We start from the raw sequence: 19,676 nt of genomic DNA, 5'->3' as shown, positions 1-19,676 counted from the left end.
AGCTGGAAAGACTTAACTGGCTGTGCAGGCTATTGACTTCTCCCCACAATTCCCACCAATGTTGCAAGATAATCTATTCATTCTGGCATGCCAAGAGATATGACAGTGAAAAATCTCCTTATCCAATATGGGTGCCTGAAAGGGAAATTACACTGATGGTGCCCAATTGTAAAAGACAAAGATACTTTCTCGGATCTAGAACTTCAACCTGAACCCTAGCTGTTCAAAAGTAGTTGTTAATTTGCTGCAAAGGGTTTTGGGACTTTTGAGGACGTAAAGGCATGGTATAAATGCTTACTCTTCAGTGTTGTTTTCAATTTCCCCTCATTTAGTGCCGAGTAGTTTGTAGAGTGGCTCTCCCCCCCCCCCCCCCCCCTCCCCCGCCAACCTATGCAAAAATTGAAACCTTTTGGGAAAGACTCCTTGTTGTATAATGGGTGAAAACAAGAGACTTGCACCCATTTTTTGGTTAGTGTTATTTCTGATATTTTAAAATTTATAATAGATGTAAGCTTCACTACTGATTGAAGGCCAAGGCTTTACTTTACAGCTGCTTAGGCCTTCACGATTGGACCACAAAAAATGAAGGCCATTTTCCTCCCAAAAAATTAGTCCTTCAAAAGAAACGGAGGTTCTGTTTGAATCTTTGTAGATAAATAATCAATTACTTATTTTTGAATCTCTTAAAATATTTAGGCACGATCAAATTTTGTCCAAGTAGGTACTGTAACTTACCTTGTAATATTTGGATTTGTGATGCAAACTTCTTTCTACAGCACTCAACCATTCTTGCTCCTTAGAAGAATCAAAGTAAAAGAAGGCTTCGGTACTCAGATCTAACTCCTGAAAACTAAAAATCAATTAAAAGAACCAGTGATTAAGGTGAACACCCCAAGCAAAAGTCATCAAAAAGAAATCCTGCAAGTAAAGAAATCTTACTGTTCAAAGGATTCTCATTAGATAGAAGTAACACAAAGAATTTATTGGTACAAATACATTTTGCTTTATTCTATGACAAATTATTATGTCTCTCACCCCAAGCAGTACACGTCAGGTGGCTGTGAGTCAGCACGAAGCCAGGGATCCAGACTAGTATCTGGAGACTGTCCATTCACATTCCAGGTGCCAACAAAAAACCTGCAGACACCGAACCATACATGAAATTCTCATTTAGTCGCTTCGTGTACGATTTAAGATTGAACTTTCCAAAGGGGAATTTTTAAAATTACACCATTCTATTCACACGCAGTGTAAATATGATGACGGCAAAATGTACAAATGTGAAATTGTCTTAGGCACGCCAACCCCTCATTTATATTAAAGTAGAAGCCTTAAATCAGTTTTTGCGTACCAGTGTATAGTTGGTACGCAGATTCAAAGCATTCAATAATGTTTCAACGTCGCATTTTTCAGTGCTGTGTGCATCAACTACTGAGGTGGCTTTGGTAAGATGGGGCTCTTGCACCTTCAATGCAGTGTCAGCATTATCTACCGCACAGATCTTTAAGAGAGGGTAGGTAGAAAAGGCCATAAAAGGGCAAATAGGATACTGGGTTTTATGCATGGGGCATTGAATATAAAAGGCAAGGTAACAATGTTACATTTGAACAAGACATTGGTCAGTTCATAGTTGGGAGTACTGTATGCAGTTCTGAGCATCCCACTATAGGAAAGGGTACAGCAAAGGTTTATTAGAATGATACCAGGAATGAGATTATATAGTTGTTTAAAATGTGGAAATTTGTCACAAACCTTTTTTGAAACAGAATCTATAAGAACACAAGAAATAGGAGCAGGGGTAGGCCATATTGCCCTTTGAGCCTGGTTGATCTTCTACCTCATCTCCACCTTCCTGCACTATCCCCATATCCCTTGATTCCCTTAATATCTAAAAATCTATCGATCTCGGTCTTGAATATACTCAACGACTGAGCATCCACAGCCCTCTGGGGTAGAGAATTCCAAAGATTCACAACCCTCCGAGTGAAGAAATTTCTCCTCATCTCAGTCCTAAATGGCTGACGCCTTATTCTGAGACTGTGACCCCCAAGTTCTAGACTCCCCAGCCAGGGGAAAACATCCTCCCAGCATTTACCCGGTCATGCCCTGAAAGAATTTTATGTTTCAATGAGATCACCTCTCATTCTTCTAAATTCTAGGGAATATAGACCTAGTCTTCTCAATCTCTCCTCATAGGACAATCCCCCCATCCCAGGAATCAGTCTGGTGAACCTTTGTTGCACTCCCTCTAAGGCAAGTATATCCTTCCTTAGATAAGGAAATTCTTTTAAGAGGGAATTAGATAGTGCTTGATAAGAGGAACATTAAAAGGATGCTAATCAGCCTGAAAATCCTTCCACTACTTTACACTATTTCTCCAAATAGTGTACTTTTAAGCTCTCTGAATAAAACAAGGTTAGAATGATGGGACAAAAATCTACACTCTGACAAATGTAAGAAATGTTAAATGAAATGTGAACATTAGACTTCCAATCCCATACAATGTAATGACAGAACATACAGACCTAAAATCCTGAATGTTGACATATTGTTTTTCACGTCGTGCAAGATAGTGTTTAATCAGACCTTCTCTGGCCACAGATTGATTATTTGGCACAAATAGCTTCCGCATTGTGTTGCATACTCTTGGCTGTCCATTCCATGACCCATCCTTCTCAGTAGATGGTCTAGAACATCACAAATATGTAAAGAATCACAAATATGTAAAGAATAATTAAGTCACTAAGTGTTGCTTTAAAGTGTTTATGAAAAGCCACCAGAAGAGGGGAATAGAACCTACTAACAGCAGTTGATAATGTGGCTGAAGCCAAGAACTTGCTATGTGGGGAACAGCTAGAATGAACCTGTATTCTACAGGTCAATGACACACATGATAATGGAACACCAATTTATGTCGTCAGTCTATTTCAGTTTTTAAATCAATCATTGTCAGAAGGGATTCGTTTTTCAGTGGTTGGTATCTTTAGTTTTAACCTATATGAAAAATGTTTAATTATAGGATTAAATTCAGGGCACCACGCTTTAAAATCAAGATACAGGAAACTTTTGATTTACCGGCACCTAAATAACCGGAAATCTCAGTTAACCGGCAAAATTCAGGAGTAGGTTCAGGTTAGTTTTACTTCATATTACTTGCCTTCCTCGATCTGTTGCTGTGCAATTGGGTGTGGCTGCAGCTGTTGCTAAGCTACAGAGACGCTTGGAACTTGTGGCCAGTTCTGCATCTGTTGGGTTTGTTGCTTTATACGGAGCTCTCAGCGCTCCGTATCTTTTACTATAGCTCTCGGTTATCCGGAATTTTTGATGAACCGGCACCACGTCGGTGCCGGATAAAAAAAAGTTTGTTTATGAATTGAAGCAATCCATGAAGACAGCCAATTGCTTTTAGGAATGACTTTTATTCGACTGTCCAGGACACAGTCAAAAATGGCTTACTGGGGGCTCCTTCAGTGGTTCAGCTGGCTAAGAACACAAGTAGCTGAGCCTTACAAAGCAGAATAATCCCAGGTTCGACCACCTGTCTCTGGCAATTGGCCATGGTGTCCTTTTGTTAGGGAGCAGAAAAAGTGGCCAGGATTGGAAGAAAAAAAATCAGCCAGGATTTCTAATCCTTATTGTTATCTGGTAACCCCTTCCTGGAAAGTGTACATACTGAGTGACAACAGGATTGGGTTCTTGCGGTCAGATCGCCTGCTGACATGCAGTCACAGCTCACACATGAATAATGGCCACTGGACCAAGGCTTAGCGGGCGATCAGTGCTGTTGTAACTGTACCTCAAGCAAGGAGTCAACAGTTTCAGGAGAGATGGAGGAGGAAAGGAGAAAATCCTGGTTGACTTTTCTACTTCCTAAGCATGAAAGTTATTGCAATTGAGCCTGATCATGTTCTCTCATGATGTCCAGGGTCACTGGATAGTGATCAGGAGTTTGAAATCCTGCCCGATTCCCCTCCCCCACCCTAGTCGAAGGATGCGGAGGCTAATTTTAGGAGCCCAACTGCAGTCCCAGCTAATTCAGCACAGTGGTATATGATAGTTAAATTTGTTACTTACTCTGTACGAGAAGACATTGCTATAGGTGCAACACTGCTTCCAGTTTGATTCTGTTGATTCTTCTTCTCCAGATTTAGAACATCAGTGAAATCATCATCAAACCTAAAATCTAATGGAGACGCAAACTGCTAAGCAACCAACTTTAAAGATTTTCTTAAACAACATAATCCACCAAGAATTGAGAGCCTGGCAGATTTAACGATCAGACACAATGGGCCCAACATTTACAGGTGTGCGAGTTTGCTGCCGAATTTTACGGCCCTCATTAGCGTTTTTTAAAAAAAAAAATTTTTTAAACTCACTCCTGCCCGGCAGCCGGCCAGATTGAGAGGCTGGCTGACTGCAGGGCAGGAAAGTCAGCGGTAGAAGGCTGCAGTCAGGCAATCAGAAGATGGCGGCATAGTGGGGGGATTCATAGCATGAAGTAGGAGATCATTGGGGAGGGGGTGGGGGGGCCGGAATCTCAGCGTTACTGAATTAACCCCCCCCCCCCCAAAATTGTGTTGTGGGTGGTGGTGGGGGTGTTAAATTCCTCCCCCCCCCCCCCCAACCAATGAAACAGAGGCAATGCATCATAAATGCGGTTTCAGCGTAATGCTGAATACAATGTTATTTATGCTAGCAGATGAGTTACAATTTGGGTTGCAGCCTCCAACCTCCTCCACATCCTACCAGGCAACTTGTAATGCTGACCTATGGGGATGGTGCCATGGAATAGCAAAGACAAGCCACTTCTTCACAACCACCTCATGCATCACCACTTTCACTTCAGCAGTCAAACTGTAGGGGTGGGGGTAAGGTGCTGGGCTGCAGCATCACTTGTCTGCAGACTCATGCCTGCACTTTTGAGTTACCTTTCATTTAATTTAACTTGTCTATCACTTCTTATTCCTCTTCCCCATGGGAACCTGCCCAAACATTAGCATAATTTGTTATGCTATTCAGACACTTTCCTTTAACTGTCTCGATCCCTTTAAATTTTGCTTAAACACAATTTTCTGCTCTTGCCACTAATGTGGTCCTTGTACATGCGCAAATCTGTACAGGGCGTTATGCTAATAAGCTAACCTTGAAAAGCTGCGTGTAAATAGCACACTTCAATTTGAATCTGTCTAAAACCCACTTCTAACCATCCGAGTCTAAACTGCACCCATATCAAAAATTTAGGAGTAACATTTTATATGGTTCAGGATAGTGATTTACATTCAAAGAGGAAGTAGGATGAGGCACGAGTCCTTGAAAGCGTAGATAACAGGCTCAATCAGACCACTGCAGTAATTAAAAATCCAGCATAATGACATCATCACATTCAATACAGAGACTTGTATCTACTTAAAAAACTGTCATTTTAAGAATTCTGTCTCTTTGTAGTTCAAAAAAATACTTCACAAGACAAAGCAGCACAAATGTGATGATTTGTTCTATACACCCACTCTCTCCAAATCTTGCAGGTGATTAAAATATAGTGCACTTCATGTTCTATTCACTTGCATATTTTGTATATTATTTACCAAGCTTCATGACACACAGCAGCAGAAAGTTGGGAATGTGATGAACTGGTTCAATATGACTGATCTGCTACATCTTCCTTCTGTGAAGGAATTCAAAAGTATTCTGTGACAATAAAGGTAATAAATCCAAGTCAGCACAGTTTCACTGAAAGGCAGGCCATGCCCAACAACCTTACTAGAATTCTTTGAGGATGTAGCAGTTTGTGACCAATGAAGGCAATGTGAGAGATATTATATATTGTGAGTTAGTGGGACAAAATGTAACTTTAATGTAAAAGCTCACTGAATCAATGTGATGGGTAGGTAGGGGCCAGGAAGAGAAACATTCAATCCAAATTTTAAAGTAAAAACATGATATGTTCCAAGCTTTACATAAAATTCTGTAACCAACATTAACCGCTTCTCTTTTTATCCCCCTCTTTTTACCAACTTTTGCTCTGACATTATTGGGTCAGTTAATGTCTAGATTTCTTATCCCATTTCTTCTGCTCCTGTAATGTGGTCACTTGAAAATGCTGTTTTCTCTGTCTTCTAACAAGCACTCATTTGAATACTCACTTCTACAAGTAAAACGATCAGGATGGTGGCAGAAATGAAACACCATGCATTTGTTGTACTGTTTTACTATGGCTGTATTTTGAAAACCTGTATATAAAAAAAAAGGTTGAAAAGCAACCCACACATTTAGGTAGCTATAAACTTAATTTCTGTTGCCTGTTAATTCTCAGCTTCACAGCTCAGCAACAGCAAAACAGCAAGTGAAATGGTACAGCTATTGAGTGTTTTTCCAATTGTTCGGGGTAAAAAAAAGTTCAGGTTCCACGTTGGTGCTTGTCCAACTTTTGTCATTTCATTCTCAAGACATTTGCTTAGTAATAGCTTAGACCAGTTACCTGAGTTAATGGCTCCACTTGGTTTGCTAGGTAATGGGTCTACCAATTGGGGCCAACTTGCCGATTCCATTCCAAATGGATCCTTTACCACTTTTTCAGCACCAATGCATTTAGTTATGGCTTGTTGAATAGGAAAGAAAGGGCAAACAGTCACATGAATCCCAAAACCAAAAGGAACATGGCAAAAAAAAATCATGTTTGGTTTCCTATCAAAAGACTCTGGAAATCTCCGAGTGATCTCTCAACATGAAAGCTAGATTTTAGTTGAAATTACAATTTTCTTTAGTTTAATGTGCACTGGGTGAGGTGGGGGCAGCCAGTCTTTATTCATCCAGGTAATTTTACAAGATTACACAAACTCTAAAGAATATTAATAGCTTACACAACAGTCTTCTACAGTTATATCAATTTTTTAAAGCTTTTGTGCTTTCAGATTAAATATCTGAGATCCAGCAGTGGGGAAAAAAAAAATCTACTTTAAGAAATGGCAACTGTCACAAAACTCAAATTACCCACTTAAAAAGATCATTTTTATTTCCAGTAAGAGTTATTAGAGACCATTTCTGTTGTAGTTATGCCACTAGATGTTGCCATATTGTAGTTACATATTGAACTCTTTACAAAAATCACATGAACATCCTACACAAAAATGTTCTAATCATTTTGTGAAATAGAATCCAACCCATAGTTGTTCATGAACTTTTGAATACCCACTTCAACATTAGTAATACTAACTTAATTAAAATAAAAGAGAAAGGCAGATTTTTATTTTTAAATACTGGACTTCATAAACTGAGATAAAGTCATTTGGGCTCAGAATAAATACTGAAGTGCGTGTTCTGCTTGTTCCTTTAGAGTCTATCAAATCAAATTCTTTTTAGGTATTTGTTATGAAATGCTAAGTACAACACCATCTATTGAAATCATAAATTCCAACTTCAACAGTGCATTCAGTGCACCTTATCTGGAGGTCAAGGAAGTCTGGTCTCTCCAAACACAATACCCAGGAATTCCCTCAGGGTGAGCTGCATCAGCCCGATTGCAGTACAGAGAGGCTGAAATTACCAGAAGTAATTTGTAGACTTTGGACACCAAGAACAACATAGACAGAAAGTTTGCAAGAGGTAATGTAACAATAATGAATTGTAAATTAACTTTATTCAATGAACAGAATGGGGGGACTGTCCTATGGGGAGAGATGGAGTAGACTAGGCCTATATTTTCTAGAGTTTAGATGAATGAGAGGTGATCTCATTGAAACGTATAAAATTCTTAAGGGGCCTGATACGGTAGATGCTGGGAGGATGTTTCCCCTGGCTGGGGAGTCTAGAACCAGGGGTCACAGTCTCAGAATAAGGGGTCGGTCATTTAGGACTGAGATGAGAATAAATTTCTTCACTCAGAGGGTTGTGAATCTTTGGCATTCTCTACCCCAGAGGGCTGTGGATGCTTAGTTGTTGAATATATTCAAGACAGAGCGATAGATTTTGAGATACTATGGGAATCAACAACAACAACTTGTATTTATATAGCACCTTTAATGTAGTAAAACGTCCCATGGCGCTGCACAGGAGCATTTTAAGACAAAGAATTTGACACCAAGCCACAGAAGGATAAATTAGGGCGGGTGACCAAAAGCTTGGTCAAAGAAGTAGGTTTTAAGGAGCGTCTTAAAAGGAGGAAAGAGGGGGTAAGCGAGGCGGAGAGGTTTAGGCAGGGAATTCTAGAGCTTAGGGCCTAGGCAACAGAAGGCACGGTTGAGCGATTATAATCAAGGATTCTCAAGAGGGCAGTATTAGAGGAGCGCAGATATCTCGAGGGGGTTGTGGGGCTGAAGGAGATTACAGAGATAGGAAAGGGCGAGGCCGTGGAGGGATTTGAAAACAAGGAGGAGAATTTTGAAATTGAGGCGTTGCTTAACCGGGAGCCAATGTAGGTCAGCGAGCACAGGGGAGACGGGCAAACGGGACTTGGAGAGAGTTAGGACACGGGTAGCCGAGTTTTGGATGACCTCCAGGTTACGTAGGTTAGAATGTGGGAGGCCAGCCAGGAGTGCGTTGGAATAGTCAAGTCTAGAGGTAACAAAGGCATAGATGAGAGTTTCAGCAGATGAGCTGAGGCAAGGGCGGAGAAGGGCAATGGTACGGAGGTGGAAGTAGGCGGTCTTAGTTATGCTGCAGATATGTGGTCGGAAGCTCATTTCAGGGTCAAATATGACACCAAGGTTGCGAACAGTGTGGTTCAGCCTCAGACAGATGTTAGGGAGAGGGATGGAGTCAGTGGCTAGGGAACAAGTTTGTGGTGACTGAAAACAATGGCTTCAGTCTTCCCAATATTTAATAGGGAGAAAATTTTAGCTCATCCAGAACTGTATGTCGGACAAGCAGTCTGACAATTTAGACACCGTGGAGGGGTCAAGAGAAGAGGTAGTGAGGTAGAGCTGGGTGTCATCAGCGTACATGTGGAAACTGACGCTGTGTTTTCGGATGATGTCGCCAAGGGGCAACATGTCGATGAGAAATAGGAGGGGGCCAAGGATAGATCCTTGGGGGACACCAGAGGTAAGGGAGCGGGAAGAGAAGCCGTTGCAGGTGATTCTCTGGTTACGATTAGATAGATAAGAATGGAACCAGGCAAATGCAGTCCCACCCAGCTGGACGACGGTGGAGAGGCGTTGGAGGAAGATGAAGTGGTCAACCGTGTCAAAGGCTGCAGACAAGTCAAGAAGGACGAGGAGGGATAGTTTACCTTTGTCACAGTCACAAAGGATGTCATTTGTGACTTTGATGAGAGCTGTTTCGATACTGTGGCAAGGGCGGAAACCTGATTGGAGGGATTCAAATATGGAATTGCGGGAAAGATGGGCACGGATTTGGAAGGTGACAACATGTTCAAGGACTTGAGAGGAAAGGAAGGTTGGAGATGGGGCAGTAGTTTGCAAGGACGGAAGGATCAAGGGTTGATTTTTTGAGGAGAGTGGTGATGACGGCAGATTTGAAGGAGAGGGGGACAGTATCGGAGGAGAGAGAGGGGGACAGTACCGGAGGGGGGGGGGGGGGGGGGGGGGAAAGAGAGAGAGAGAGAGAGAGAGAGAGAGAGAGAGAGAGAGAGAGAGAGAGAGAGAGAGAGAGAGAGAGAGAACCATTCACAAAATCAGCTAACATGGGAGCAAGAACAGGAAGTTGGGTGGTCAGCAGTTTGGTGGGAATAGGGTCAAGGGAGCAGGAGGTGGTCTCATGGACAAGATTAGCGCAGAGGTCATGAGGAGAGATCGGAGAGAAACTGGAGAAAGATGAGAGTTCAAGGCTAAGGTAGGGGGGAACCGTAGAGGAAGTTTGGCCCAGTGGACTAGGGGAAGGAAGGGAAGTGGCAGAGGCATCTGAACGGATGGTCTCAATCTTAGAAACAAAGAAGTCCATGAGCTCCTCACACTTGTTATCAGAGGTGAGGGTGGAGGAGACAGGGGAGAGGGGTTTAAGAAGACGGTTAGCAGCAGAGAATAGGAGCCAGGGTTTATCTTTGCATTCCAGAATGATTCTGGGATAGTGAGCAATTTTGCAGACGAGAGCAGGGCCCGATAATGTTTTATGTGGTCCAGCCAGATCTGGCAGTGAATGGCTAAACCTGTTGTTCACCATATCCGTTCGAGTCTGCGTCCCTTGGACTTAAGGGAGCGAAGACGAGGGCCATATCAGAGAACCGCCGGGGTGAGAGTGATGAACCTGTGGAATTCTCTACCACAGAAAGCAGTAGAGGCCAATTCATTAAATATATTCAAGAAGGAGTTGGATATATTTCTTAAGGCTAAAGGGATCAAGGGATATGGAGAGAAGGCAGGAACAGGGTACTGAATTTGGATGATCAGCCATGATCTCATTGAATGGCGGAGCAGGCTCGAGGGGCCGAATGGCCTACTCCTGCTCCTATCTTCTATGTTTCTATGTGAGAGGGGGTAATTGTTTTAGTAGGGACTAGGGCAAAGGTGGTGTTGAGGGTGTGGTTGAGCAGATTGGTAGCCACAGAAATGTCATGGTGAATGGAGGGCCAGAGGCTGGACAGTTGGGATTTCATAAATGCAGTTGTAAGAGGGTTGGGGGGGGGGGGGAAGAGTTTTTTCCAGGGGCAGAGAAGGAAGTAGGTCAGAGATGGCCTTATCTGCAATTGGCACAATGGGAGTAGTGAGGCCATGAGAGATGGCAAGGTTGAGGGGGTGGCTGTGAATATGGGTTAGGGAGTTTACGGGAGGACAGGAGGCTAGTGAACTCAGAGGAGAGCATGATGAATTGAGATGGAGATTGAAATCACCGAGGATGAAAAGTCGTTCGGTGCAGAGGCTGAGGGAGGAGAACAGTGAAGCTATCTCAGTATTCAAATTTTATGGTACTTGGGTGGGCGGTAGAGTACAAGAATTTTAAATGAGAGATGAGAGGGGTGGAATAAAGTGAGATGCTCAAAGGAGGTGAAACTGCCGAAGGAATAGGGGGACAGACCAAGGTGTGATTTGGTGAGGAGAGCCACACCGCTACCACGGCGGTCTGAGTGGGGCAACTGGTGGAAGGTATAGCCAGGTGGGGAGGCTTCATTTAAGGGCAAGGTTTCATCACCCCTCAACCAAGTTTCCGTCAGGGCCATGATATCGATGCAGTCATTCACGATAAGCTCATGATGGCTAGGGCCTTGTTCGCAAGTGAATGGACATTCTGGAGGGAGATGCGGAGAGGGTCGGTGATGGCTGCCCCACTGCCAGCATCCACAGGTCAGTGCTTGGGGGGGGGGGGGGGGGGGGGGGGGATGAGTTGGATGGGGAGGAGATTGTCAAGATTTGCCCCCAGTGGGTGCGCTGGATGGGAAGGTCAGCGAGAGTGTAGGATGGGACAGTTGGGGTTGCTACTCGTAAGGTGGCAGCAACGAGTGCCTCGATGGGCCAAGAACAGCACAAAGGGAAGCGGTGGGCTTATCTAAGAGGGAGTCAAGCCTGGGACAGCGGCAGGAGCGTAGGAAGGTCGAAGAGTAGTGAAGGATCGGGGTAGGGATTTGGGAGGGCAGTGTATCCGAGAGAGGAGAGATGAAAGGAGGCATAACGACAGGAGAGTGAGGTCAGGGAGGGAGAGAGTGTAAAGGAAAATAGGGGGGAAAAAGTGGAATGGCTCAGGTCCGGAGCGGCAGCCAAAGTGCGCATGTGAATGGACATGGGAAAAGCTCAGAATCAAGGGATATGGGGATAATGTGGGCAGGTGGATTTGAGGTAGAAGATCAGCCATGATCTTATTGAATGGCAGAGCAGGCTCAAAGGGCCGAATGGCCTACTTCTGCTCCTATTTATGGTCTGATGTTTTCTGGAAGAGTTCTGGCTGCAGAGAACTTATAAAATGCCATGGAGCTCATGGCTTATAGACTGTTTGGTGGGCAGCCCATGTGCATCCATTTTGACAGTATATCTACAAAACAAACCAGGGCAATTTAATTTTGCACCACTCACAATTGTAGAACATTATAATGTCTGATTGGGCAATTGCATCTTTCATTTGGACAGCTAATTTGAAGCATTTTTCAAGTCTGTGCGGAGAATAAATCAGGACTTATATTTGCAATATATAATATCCCCGATTTTATATATTGCATTTCAAGCAGCTTGTCTACCTTGTTGGACCTTTTTCACTTCAGTGAGGAAGCTGAGGCAGTACTCATCATCTGGGAGCTCAAAGAGGTAGCTTGTTTGGTCCCCTTGTATACGGATCCTACATAAGCCTAAAAAAATATAAAACATCTATCATTGGAACTGTCGTCGCTGACTATTAGATCTTTAATAAGGAGTGCAACTTGGGAGGTTAACAATAGAGCACTTGAGAAATTTAGTTTGGAGGTAACAAAACCATGTTTTGGCTATGGTGGAAGTAAAACAGGGGCAGATGCTCTGGGTTGAGCAGGGCAGCAAGGCGAGGTGCAGTCAGCTGCATATATCCTGCCTGGTGCAGTCCAAAAAAGCAGTTAGGAAGGGAGATGGAATCAGTGGCAAGGGTAAAGAAAGAACTTGCATTTACATTTATATAACCCCTTCCATGTCCTCAGGGAATCCGAAAAGCTTCATATCAAATAAATTGTTTTTGAAGTGCAGTCACTTATGTAGGCAATTGAGACAGCTATTTTGCACACAGCAATGAGGCAAGTGATCAGTAAATCTGTTTTTTTGGTGCTATTTGTTGAGGGAAGGATGCTAACCAGGACATTGGGAGAACTCCCTCTTCGATTTGTGCTATGAATCTTTAATGTCCACTTGAACCAGCAGAACATGCGGATGAGACCTTGGTTTAAGGTCCCATCCAAGGGACAGCACTTGCAGCACTGGGCTGTCAGCCTAGATTTTGTGCACAAGTCCTGGTGTAAGCTTTAAACCCACAACCTTCAGAGTCAAGTGTGCTACCAAGTGAACCAAACTGACACTAAATGGAGTCATACAGCTCAGAAGTTCCCATGTTGCTTGCCATCAATTGATCTCAACCCAGGGAGGCAGGCAAGATATCCTAATAGTGGAAAAATGGATATAACTGTATCCGCTAAGTTAGCAGCACACTGACTGACTAATGGAGAGAATTCATTTATGGTTGAACACTGCCAATCATTAATAACCCCCAGGGGGATGGGTGTGGTTGGGTACCACTTAGCATTTGTGAAGAGTGGAGTGCCATCGAGGGTGGGTTGCCCCTTTAAAAGCTTAAGCTGTAAAGAAGCTGAACTAATCTGCAGGGAGCCTATGGAGGAGGACTCCTGCTTTCTTGGAAGCTAATTTTGTTTAAATAGCCTCTTAATTGGGGGGGGGGGGGGGGGGGGGGGGAGAGGGGGCTAATAGGAACAAAATCCTCCAGCTGGGGTTAAAGTAAATTTTGGAGGCTGCTGGACAAAATTGACCTGTGCTTTTAAGAACTATCAACAACAGAGGTTGAAATCTAAATCTATGTATGTTCATCTATTTCCAATGTAGGAAAGCCAGCCTGAAAAGATGAGCTTAGGGCAAGTGGGCAGCTGATCAGAATGCTGGTGAGTAATATGCCCTGAACTGGAAGTCCTGTCCCTTCTCCCACATTTAGATGGAAGCAATCCAACTCCTCTCAAGTTTCCAGATTGACAGACGTCTTCAAGACGTCACCTCCTCCCCCAAAGGGGAAGGCAGGCTCATTCTGACTAGAATATTTCAGTAGTATATTTGGACTTTCACTTTTGTCTTAGTAACATTATGCCGTTAATTCAAGGCTGCCAAGTTTGACTTAGGTAAGCATTTGATATTTGGATTAATTGAGAGTCGGAGAAACATTCATGTCCATCACTGACAGATAATAGATCACTCTTCTTGCACAAACTAATTTACATCTTTAAATCAACAGCCATGTATTTATATCTCAAAGTACAAGATCAGGCAAGAGGATTCCTAGTAATGGATTAGACTAGAATAAATGGGGTGCCGAGAGCTCAGAAAACCTTCTCAACCTAGGAGGGGGAAGCAAAACAACTGAGCTATTGTGCAAGCCCTGGGCCTTCATAAATGGTGGGAACAAGGAATCACATGTGGTGGGGGGTTGTCCTGATGACAGGATACTCCCCAGAATCAAATACAGCTTGGGGAAACTGGTATGGGGATGTCTGAATGATGAACAACTCTATTTTGAAAGAGTATATAGGTTAGAAAAAGTAACACTACAAGCAAAAACACCTACTTCATTGTTCCACCCATACATTAAAATGTTAAAAAAAATTGAAGTACTCACGTGTAAAAGGGTCATCTATCAAAAGAGCCTCTTCGGCTTCTGAAAGTAAGCAAAACATTCTTAGGTTGTGCTAAAGTATCTGACCGTTTGTTCCACAAGAGATACAGCTGAAAATTCTCTTGTCATTAGAATGCACAGTGCTAGCTGTTTAAGGAGGAATTTTCAGAGAATAGGGCTGAGGCAGCTGAAGGTTTGCTACCAATGATAGGGTGGAGGGAGGGACGATGCATAAAAGGCCAGAGTTGGAGGACTGAAGAATGTGGGAGAGGATGAAAGAATGGAGGAGGTTGCAAAGATAGGATGGAGGGCAGGGGGAGGAAGAATGGAGAGATTTGAAAACAAGGACAGGGATTTTAAACTCAACAGGCTGGATTTTTCCAGCCCTGGGGAGGCGGGACTGCCGGGAAAATGGCGGAATCTGGGGGCAGGTACCCATCCCGCCTTCAACCCACCTCAGTGCCATCTTCCCAGGAGGTGGGTAGCCGACCCGCGCCAGGTCCCATCTCCTGGAGGCGGGAAGAGGATTACAGCCACTTGGATTATCCCCATTTTCCCACCAGAGGCACGGGCTTCCAGACGTCGGGAAACCCCACCAGGGTCGCCGAGGCGAGCAGGGGGTCGGAAGGGTGCAAAAGTGCGCTGGAGGTAAGTGATGGGTGCAAGTGTGGAGAGGTAAGTATGTGAGGCGAGTGGAAAGTGATAGAAAATGTTTACTTACCTTTGTTTCTTCCTGCAGGCTTCAACCATTGGAGATGCAGAGACTCTCGCATCTCACCCACAGAGATGACAGATGGCTGCAGCATTCTCTGATGCAACAACCATCTGATTTCTGCTTTCAAAAGAGGTTTGATGAGTCTTGAATACAAGGACTCATCAAACAACAGAGAATGTCAGTGTTTGACAGCTTCACAGAGCTGGCAAACAATGACAACAGATGAAACGTCATACGCAGACGTTCTCTGTAACTGGCTTCCCCTTAACTGGCCTGCTAAGCTCGCTGGGCGGGCTTAACAAGGTCAATCAAGGGAAAATAGCGTGGGTTGGCCACAAGTCAATGGAGGCGGGACTAAAACCCGACAAGCAGCAGTCCCGCCTCCAACACACCCCCATTGACAAAACCACCTCCATTGTGTTGGAGGATAGGGAGTCAATGTAGGTCAACAAGGATGGGGGTGATGGGCGAGTTGGACAGGATAGGGGCAGCCGAGTTTTCAATAAGTTGGAATGAATTATAGACAGTGATGGGGTGGGGATATTAGAGAAATTGAGTCAAAGGTAACCAAAGTGTGGATAAGGGTTTCAGTGGCAATGAAGGTGAAACAGCAGCAATGCATGCAGGTGGAAGTCACCAGCCCTGGAGGTGGCTAGTATAGGGTTTGAAACTCAGTTCTGGGTTGAACAGGATGCCATGGTTTTGTGCAGGTTTGGCTTGAGCAAGTGGCCGTGGTGAGAGAATAAAGTCAATTGCAAAAGAACAAATTTTATATTGGGTACTGAAAACTATGTTTTGGTCTTCCCGATTTTCAGTCGCAGCAAACTTTGACTAATCCGTGACATAAATGTCAGACAGGCAGCCTGTTAACAGAGAGGCGGTCATCAGGTTAAGGGAAGTGCTGGTAGACAGGCAAAGCGTATAGATGTTGACCCTGTGCATCTGGATGGTGTTACCAAGGGGCATCGTGAAGATAATGAAAAAGAGGTGGCAAGAATAGACCTTTGGGGGCTTCTGGAGAGGACACTGGGGGTTGGGAAGTGAAGCCGTTGTTCAGCATGTAAAAGTGGCAGCCTGCAGAGCTGGACAACTGAAGGACAATAGAGGAAAAATGCATGGTTGACCATATTAAATGCTGAAGAGGTCAAGGAAGATAAGAAGGGATGATTCACTATGGCCACCATCACAAAGAATGTTATTCATGACTTTGGTCATGTGAGCAAGGCAGAAGGGATTTGAATAGGGAGGTTTGATTTAGGGTGGCAGTTGGAGAACATAAAGGTTGAAGATAGGCTTTTTGAAGAGTGGGCACAGATGGTGGTTTTGAAAGGAAATGTCTGAGCAAAGATCTGGTGATAAATGACTAGACTTTTTTAAAATTCATACACAGGATGTGGACTTCGCCAGCAAGGCCAGCATTTATTGCTCATCCCTAATTGCCCTCAAGAAGGTGGAGTCTTCATGAATACAACCGAGTGGTTTGGTAGGCCATTTCAGAGGGCAGTTAAGAGTCTTTGCTGTGGGTCTGGAGTCACGTATAAGCCAGACCGGGTAAGGACTGCAGATTTCCAGATGGGTTTTTATAACAATCATGGCCACCATTACTGATACTGATACTACTTATTCCAGACTTCTTATTCCAGATTTATTTAATTAACTGAATTTAAATTCCCCAGCTGCCGTAGTGGGATTTGAACCAGTGTCTCAAGATCATTAGTCCAGGACTCTGGATTACTAGTCCAGTAACATAACCAACGTGCTATCATACCCCTTAGTCATGTGCCAGATGTGCTTAAGTTTGTTAGCCTTGGACTTGGAGCGACACTGAAAATTATCCTGGGGAGTAATGGCAAGTGTGGGAGAAGGCAAATAATTTGGTGGAAACAAGGGCTTTATAGGAAGAGTCACGGGACTGAGGAAGTCTACAGTAGTAGTGTTATGATGGTTGGTGTGGCAGAGGAGAGTGATAGGGTTAGACGAAGTTGGAGGAATGTAGGTGGTAAGGGTGATGAGAAAACGGTCTCAGATAACCTAAACAAATATTTGTTATATTGGTCTTTCCAAGATAATTGTGCTTCTGTTCCCAATCCACCTGCCTGCAATTATTCCTCTATCTACCCATTTCCCCATTGTGCCCACAGCCCATGTGTTCAAGTCTCTTGTTTCTATGGATATCAGGGTGTCCAACAATTTCAGGAGTAAGCAATATGTCCAAAAGCAGGACTGCTGGTGATCCATGGGAACTAGATAAATTAGAGAAGGAAAGGATCACTGCCAAACATCCTCCCTACTGGTCATGGTTCTAGTTCCTATTTTGCTCCAAGTCCTGTGATTAGCCAAGATGATGATTTCCACAAATCATGCAGAATTCCCTAGTAAAGAGGACAGACAGGCAACCGCCACTCAGGTCCCTGCCAGAATCACTTTGCAACTGGATGCTATATGTGTGACTGAGGTCCGGAGGGGTTTAACTTCATATTTTCCTTCCCTTTTTTCCCCCCTGTAGGGAAGCACTGGCTTATGCTCAGCACCTGCCACCTACATGGCTGAGGCTATGCAAGAATTGTAGGCCCACAAACCCACACCCTATTTCTCCATGTCATAGTACAGCACACTGCATCACAACACTAACATCAAATCATTATTTAATTTACTCAAACTTATTCAGATTGGTTAAAAATTGAAAATGATTGTAATTATGTTATATAACATAATTACAGAGGGTAGAGCAGGATTAAGGTTATTAAAAATACACACACATTTCCCACCGCAACTTCCTTTTACAGATGGGTATTATTCCAGATTAAAAATTTCTCAGAGCTGCTGCTCCCTGTACCTTGTATAATGTGAAACTGGTTATTAATGGGGATCACTGTCTGAGAAGCGATAGTTCCAACATTAGCTTCTGGAGTTGTAGAGATGGATAATCTGTAATAAAAAGAGAACCACCTTTTTAAATTAACCGTAAAACAATTGCAACTAGTTAATAAAAGCTTCAAGATCCCAACAGTTTAAAACAGAAAACTGATGTAGTGTGTTATACCCCAAAATGTGCCCCAATAGGATTGTTACCTCACCTTCAATACAAATATGTTTTATTTAGAAACCCATTAATCACATCTATTTCTTTTACATTTTCTATACTGTAGCAGAAAATGAAACAAAATCCAAGTCAGGCCATAAAATGTAGAAAAAGACATCTTTGTACTTCAAGTGGTAGGAGAGTGGGGAGCTATTTTCAGCATGACATCAAAAAAGTCAGAGTTTTGACATAGTTTACCAGTTACAAAACAAAAAAAAAAGTGCGCCAGTCTTTTGTGCTGACAGTATCCTTTTAAGATCACCTGCCACGGACTAGAGCAAGTTTCCTCCGTTCTCTAGCAGACTGCTTGGTTGAGGGTTCTTTTATGGCAAGATTCTACACCTTGGGTAGTACTGATGCACCCCACTGTATGAGCACTCCCAATGACTGCAAAGGTGTACTGGTTGAAGTCATGGAATACTCCAGGTCTTGACTGTCCCACTCATAGCTGATAAGATCACTCAGCAGCAAGCAGCTGCTGTGGGACAATTTATTAAAAAAATGATTTAAAAACAACTATGTAATGTGGGTGCATAACTCACAAGTATGATCACACCCAATGTATGAGGCACTGCCGGCCAATCATTTGTGAGCTCAATAATGCTGTGTATTTCTCAGACTAAAGTTTAAATTCTTCCATCGCAAACCCTTCATATTAAGACAGTATTCTATTTATTTTTTGAAAAAAAGGCGTTTTGTGAATACCAAGTTGCAGTTAAACACTGGCTAATGTTCAGGTTATCAATGAGAAATGCAGCACACATCTGGGGTTAGGAAGACTAGAACAGCTTGGAATTGGCTAGAGTTACTTGCTAAGTTGGGGGTAGGAGGGGAAGACAGACAGACGATTTTGGTTTTACAGTGGAAATATTAAGTGCTAAACACCTACTCAGATTTCACAGATGCTTCACTTGGACAGGCTAATAGTTTGTTGCAGTATTTAACATTTCTGAACTAGCAAAACACATTTTCAATTTAAATAATTTTGGGAACAGTAGAAGTAAGCTTCACTAACACTACAGCTATCAGTGGAAGATGCAATAAAACCATCTTGAGCTTTCTTGGTGGGAATGAGACATAACGCCATTGCACAAACTGTACGGTTTACAATTATTAAACCACAACCACTACTAAGAACATGCAAGCAACACACCTTCATGCAAAAGCAAAATACTGCGGATGCAGGAAATCTGAAATAAAAACAGAAAATGCTGGAAATACTCAGGTCAGGTAGCATCTGTGGAGACAGAAACAGAGTTAACATTTCAGGTCGATGACATTTTGTCAGAACTGGAAAAAGTTAGAGATATAACAGGTTTTAAGCAAGTGCAGAGGCAGGGAAGGGGGGAGGGGAGGAAAGAGCAAAATGGAAGGTCTAGGGTAGGGTGGAAGGCAGGTGAGATTAAATGACAAAAGGTATGATAGTACAAAGCAAGAGATAGTAAATGGGACAAGAAACAAAAGAGAAGTCTAGAAGAGGTGTAAATGGGAATGGTAGAATCAACAGCTGCCGTGTGAAAAATAGGGGCAGAGGTTTATGGTCTGAAATTGTTGAGCTCGATGTGGAGTCCAGAAGGCTGTAAAGTGCCTAATCGAAAGAGGAGGTGCTGTTCCTCACGCTTCCATTCTCCCAGTTTCTCCGTT

General features: G+C 43.2%; 1 protein-coding gene across 6 annotated transcripts in view; it reads right to left on the bottom strand.

Annotated features, from left to right (window-relative positions):
• ocrl (OCRL inositol polyphosphate-5-phosphatase) overlaps positions 1-19,676 on the bottom strand; it is a 138,261-nt gene that overhangs the window by 81,431 nt on the left and 37,154 nt on the right. For 2 of the 6 annotated variants that reach the window (XM_085997414.1, XM_085997421.1), the window contains exons 3-11: positions 17,787-17,878; positions 14,239-14,277; positions 12,119-12,226; positions 6,479-6,598; positions 6,144-6,230; positions 4,075-4,183; positions 2,526-2,687; positions 1,036-1,137; positions 736-850 (exon numbers count right to left, since the gene is read on the bottom strand). In XM_085997414.1, coding sequence (XP_085853540.1) covers positions 736-850; positions 1,036-1,137; positions 2,526-2,687; positions 4,075-4,183; positions 6,144-6,230; positions 6,479-6,598; positions 12,119-12,226; positions 14,239-14,277; positions 17,787-17,878 — 934 coding nt within the window. Of the gene's footprint in view, positions 1-735; positions 851-1,035; positions 1,138-2,525; positions 2,688-4,074; positions 4,184-5,585; positions 5,666-6,143; positions 6,231-6,478; positions 6,599-7,437; positions 7,529-12,118; positions 12,227-14,238; positions 14,278-17,786; positions 17,879-19,676 lie in introns of those variants that run through there. The other 4 variants (XM_085997429.1, XM_085997437.1, XM_085997448.1 and 1 more) reach the window with 3 other exon arrangements.

This window comes from Somniosus microcephalus, chromosome 1 (genome assembly GCF_052327205.1).
Source record: "Somniosus microcephalus isolate GS21.2 chromosome 1, FLI_Smic_1.0, whole genome shotgun sequence".
Classification (NCBI taxonomy): Eukaryota; Metazoa; Chordata; class Chondrichthyes; order Squaliformes; family Somniosidae; genus Somniosus; species Somniosus microcephalus.
The sequence above is the reverse complement of the archived record's forward strand: the minus strand, read 5'-3'. Positions and strand labels throughout refer to the sequence as shown.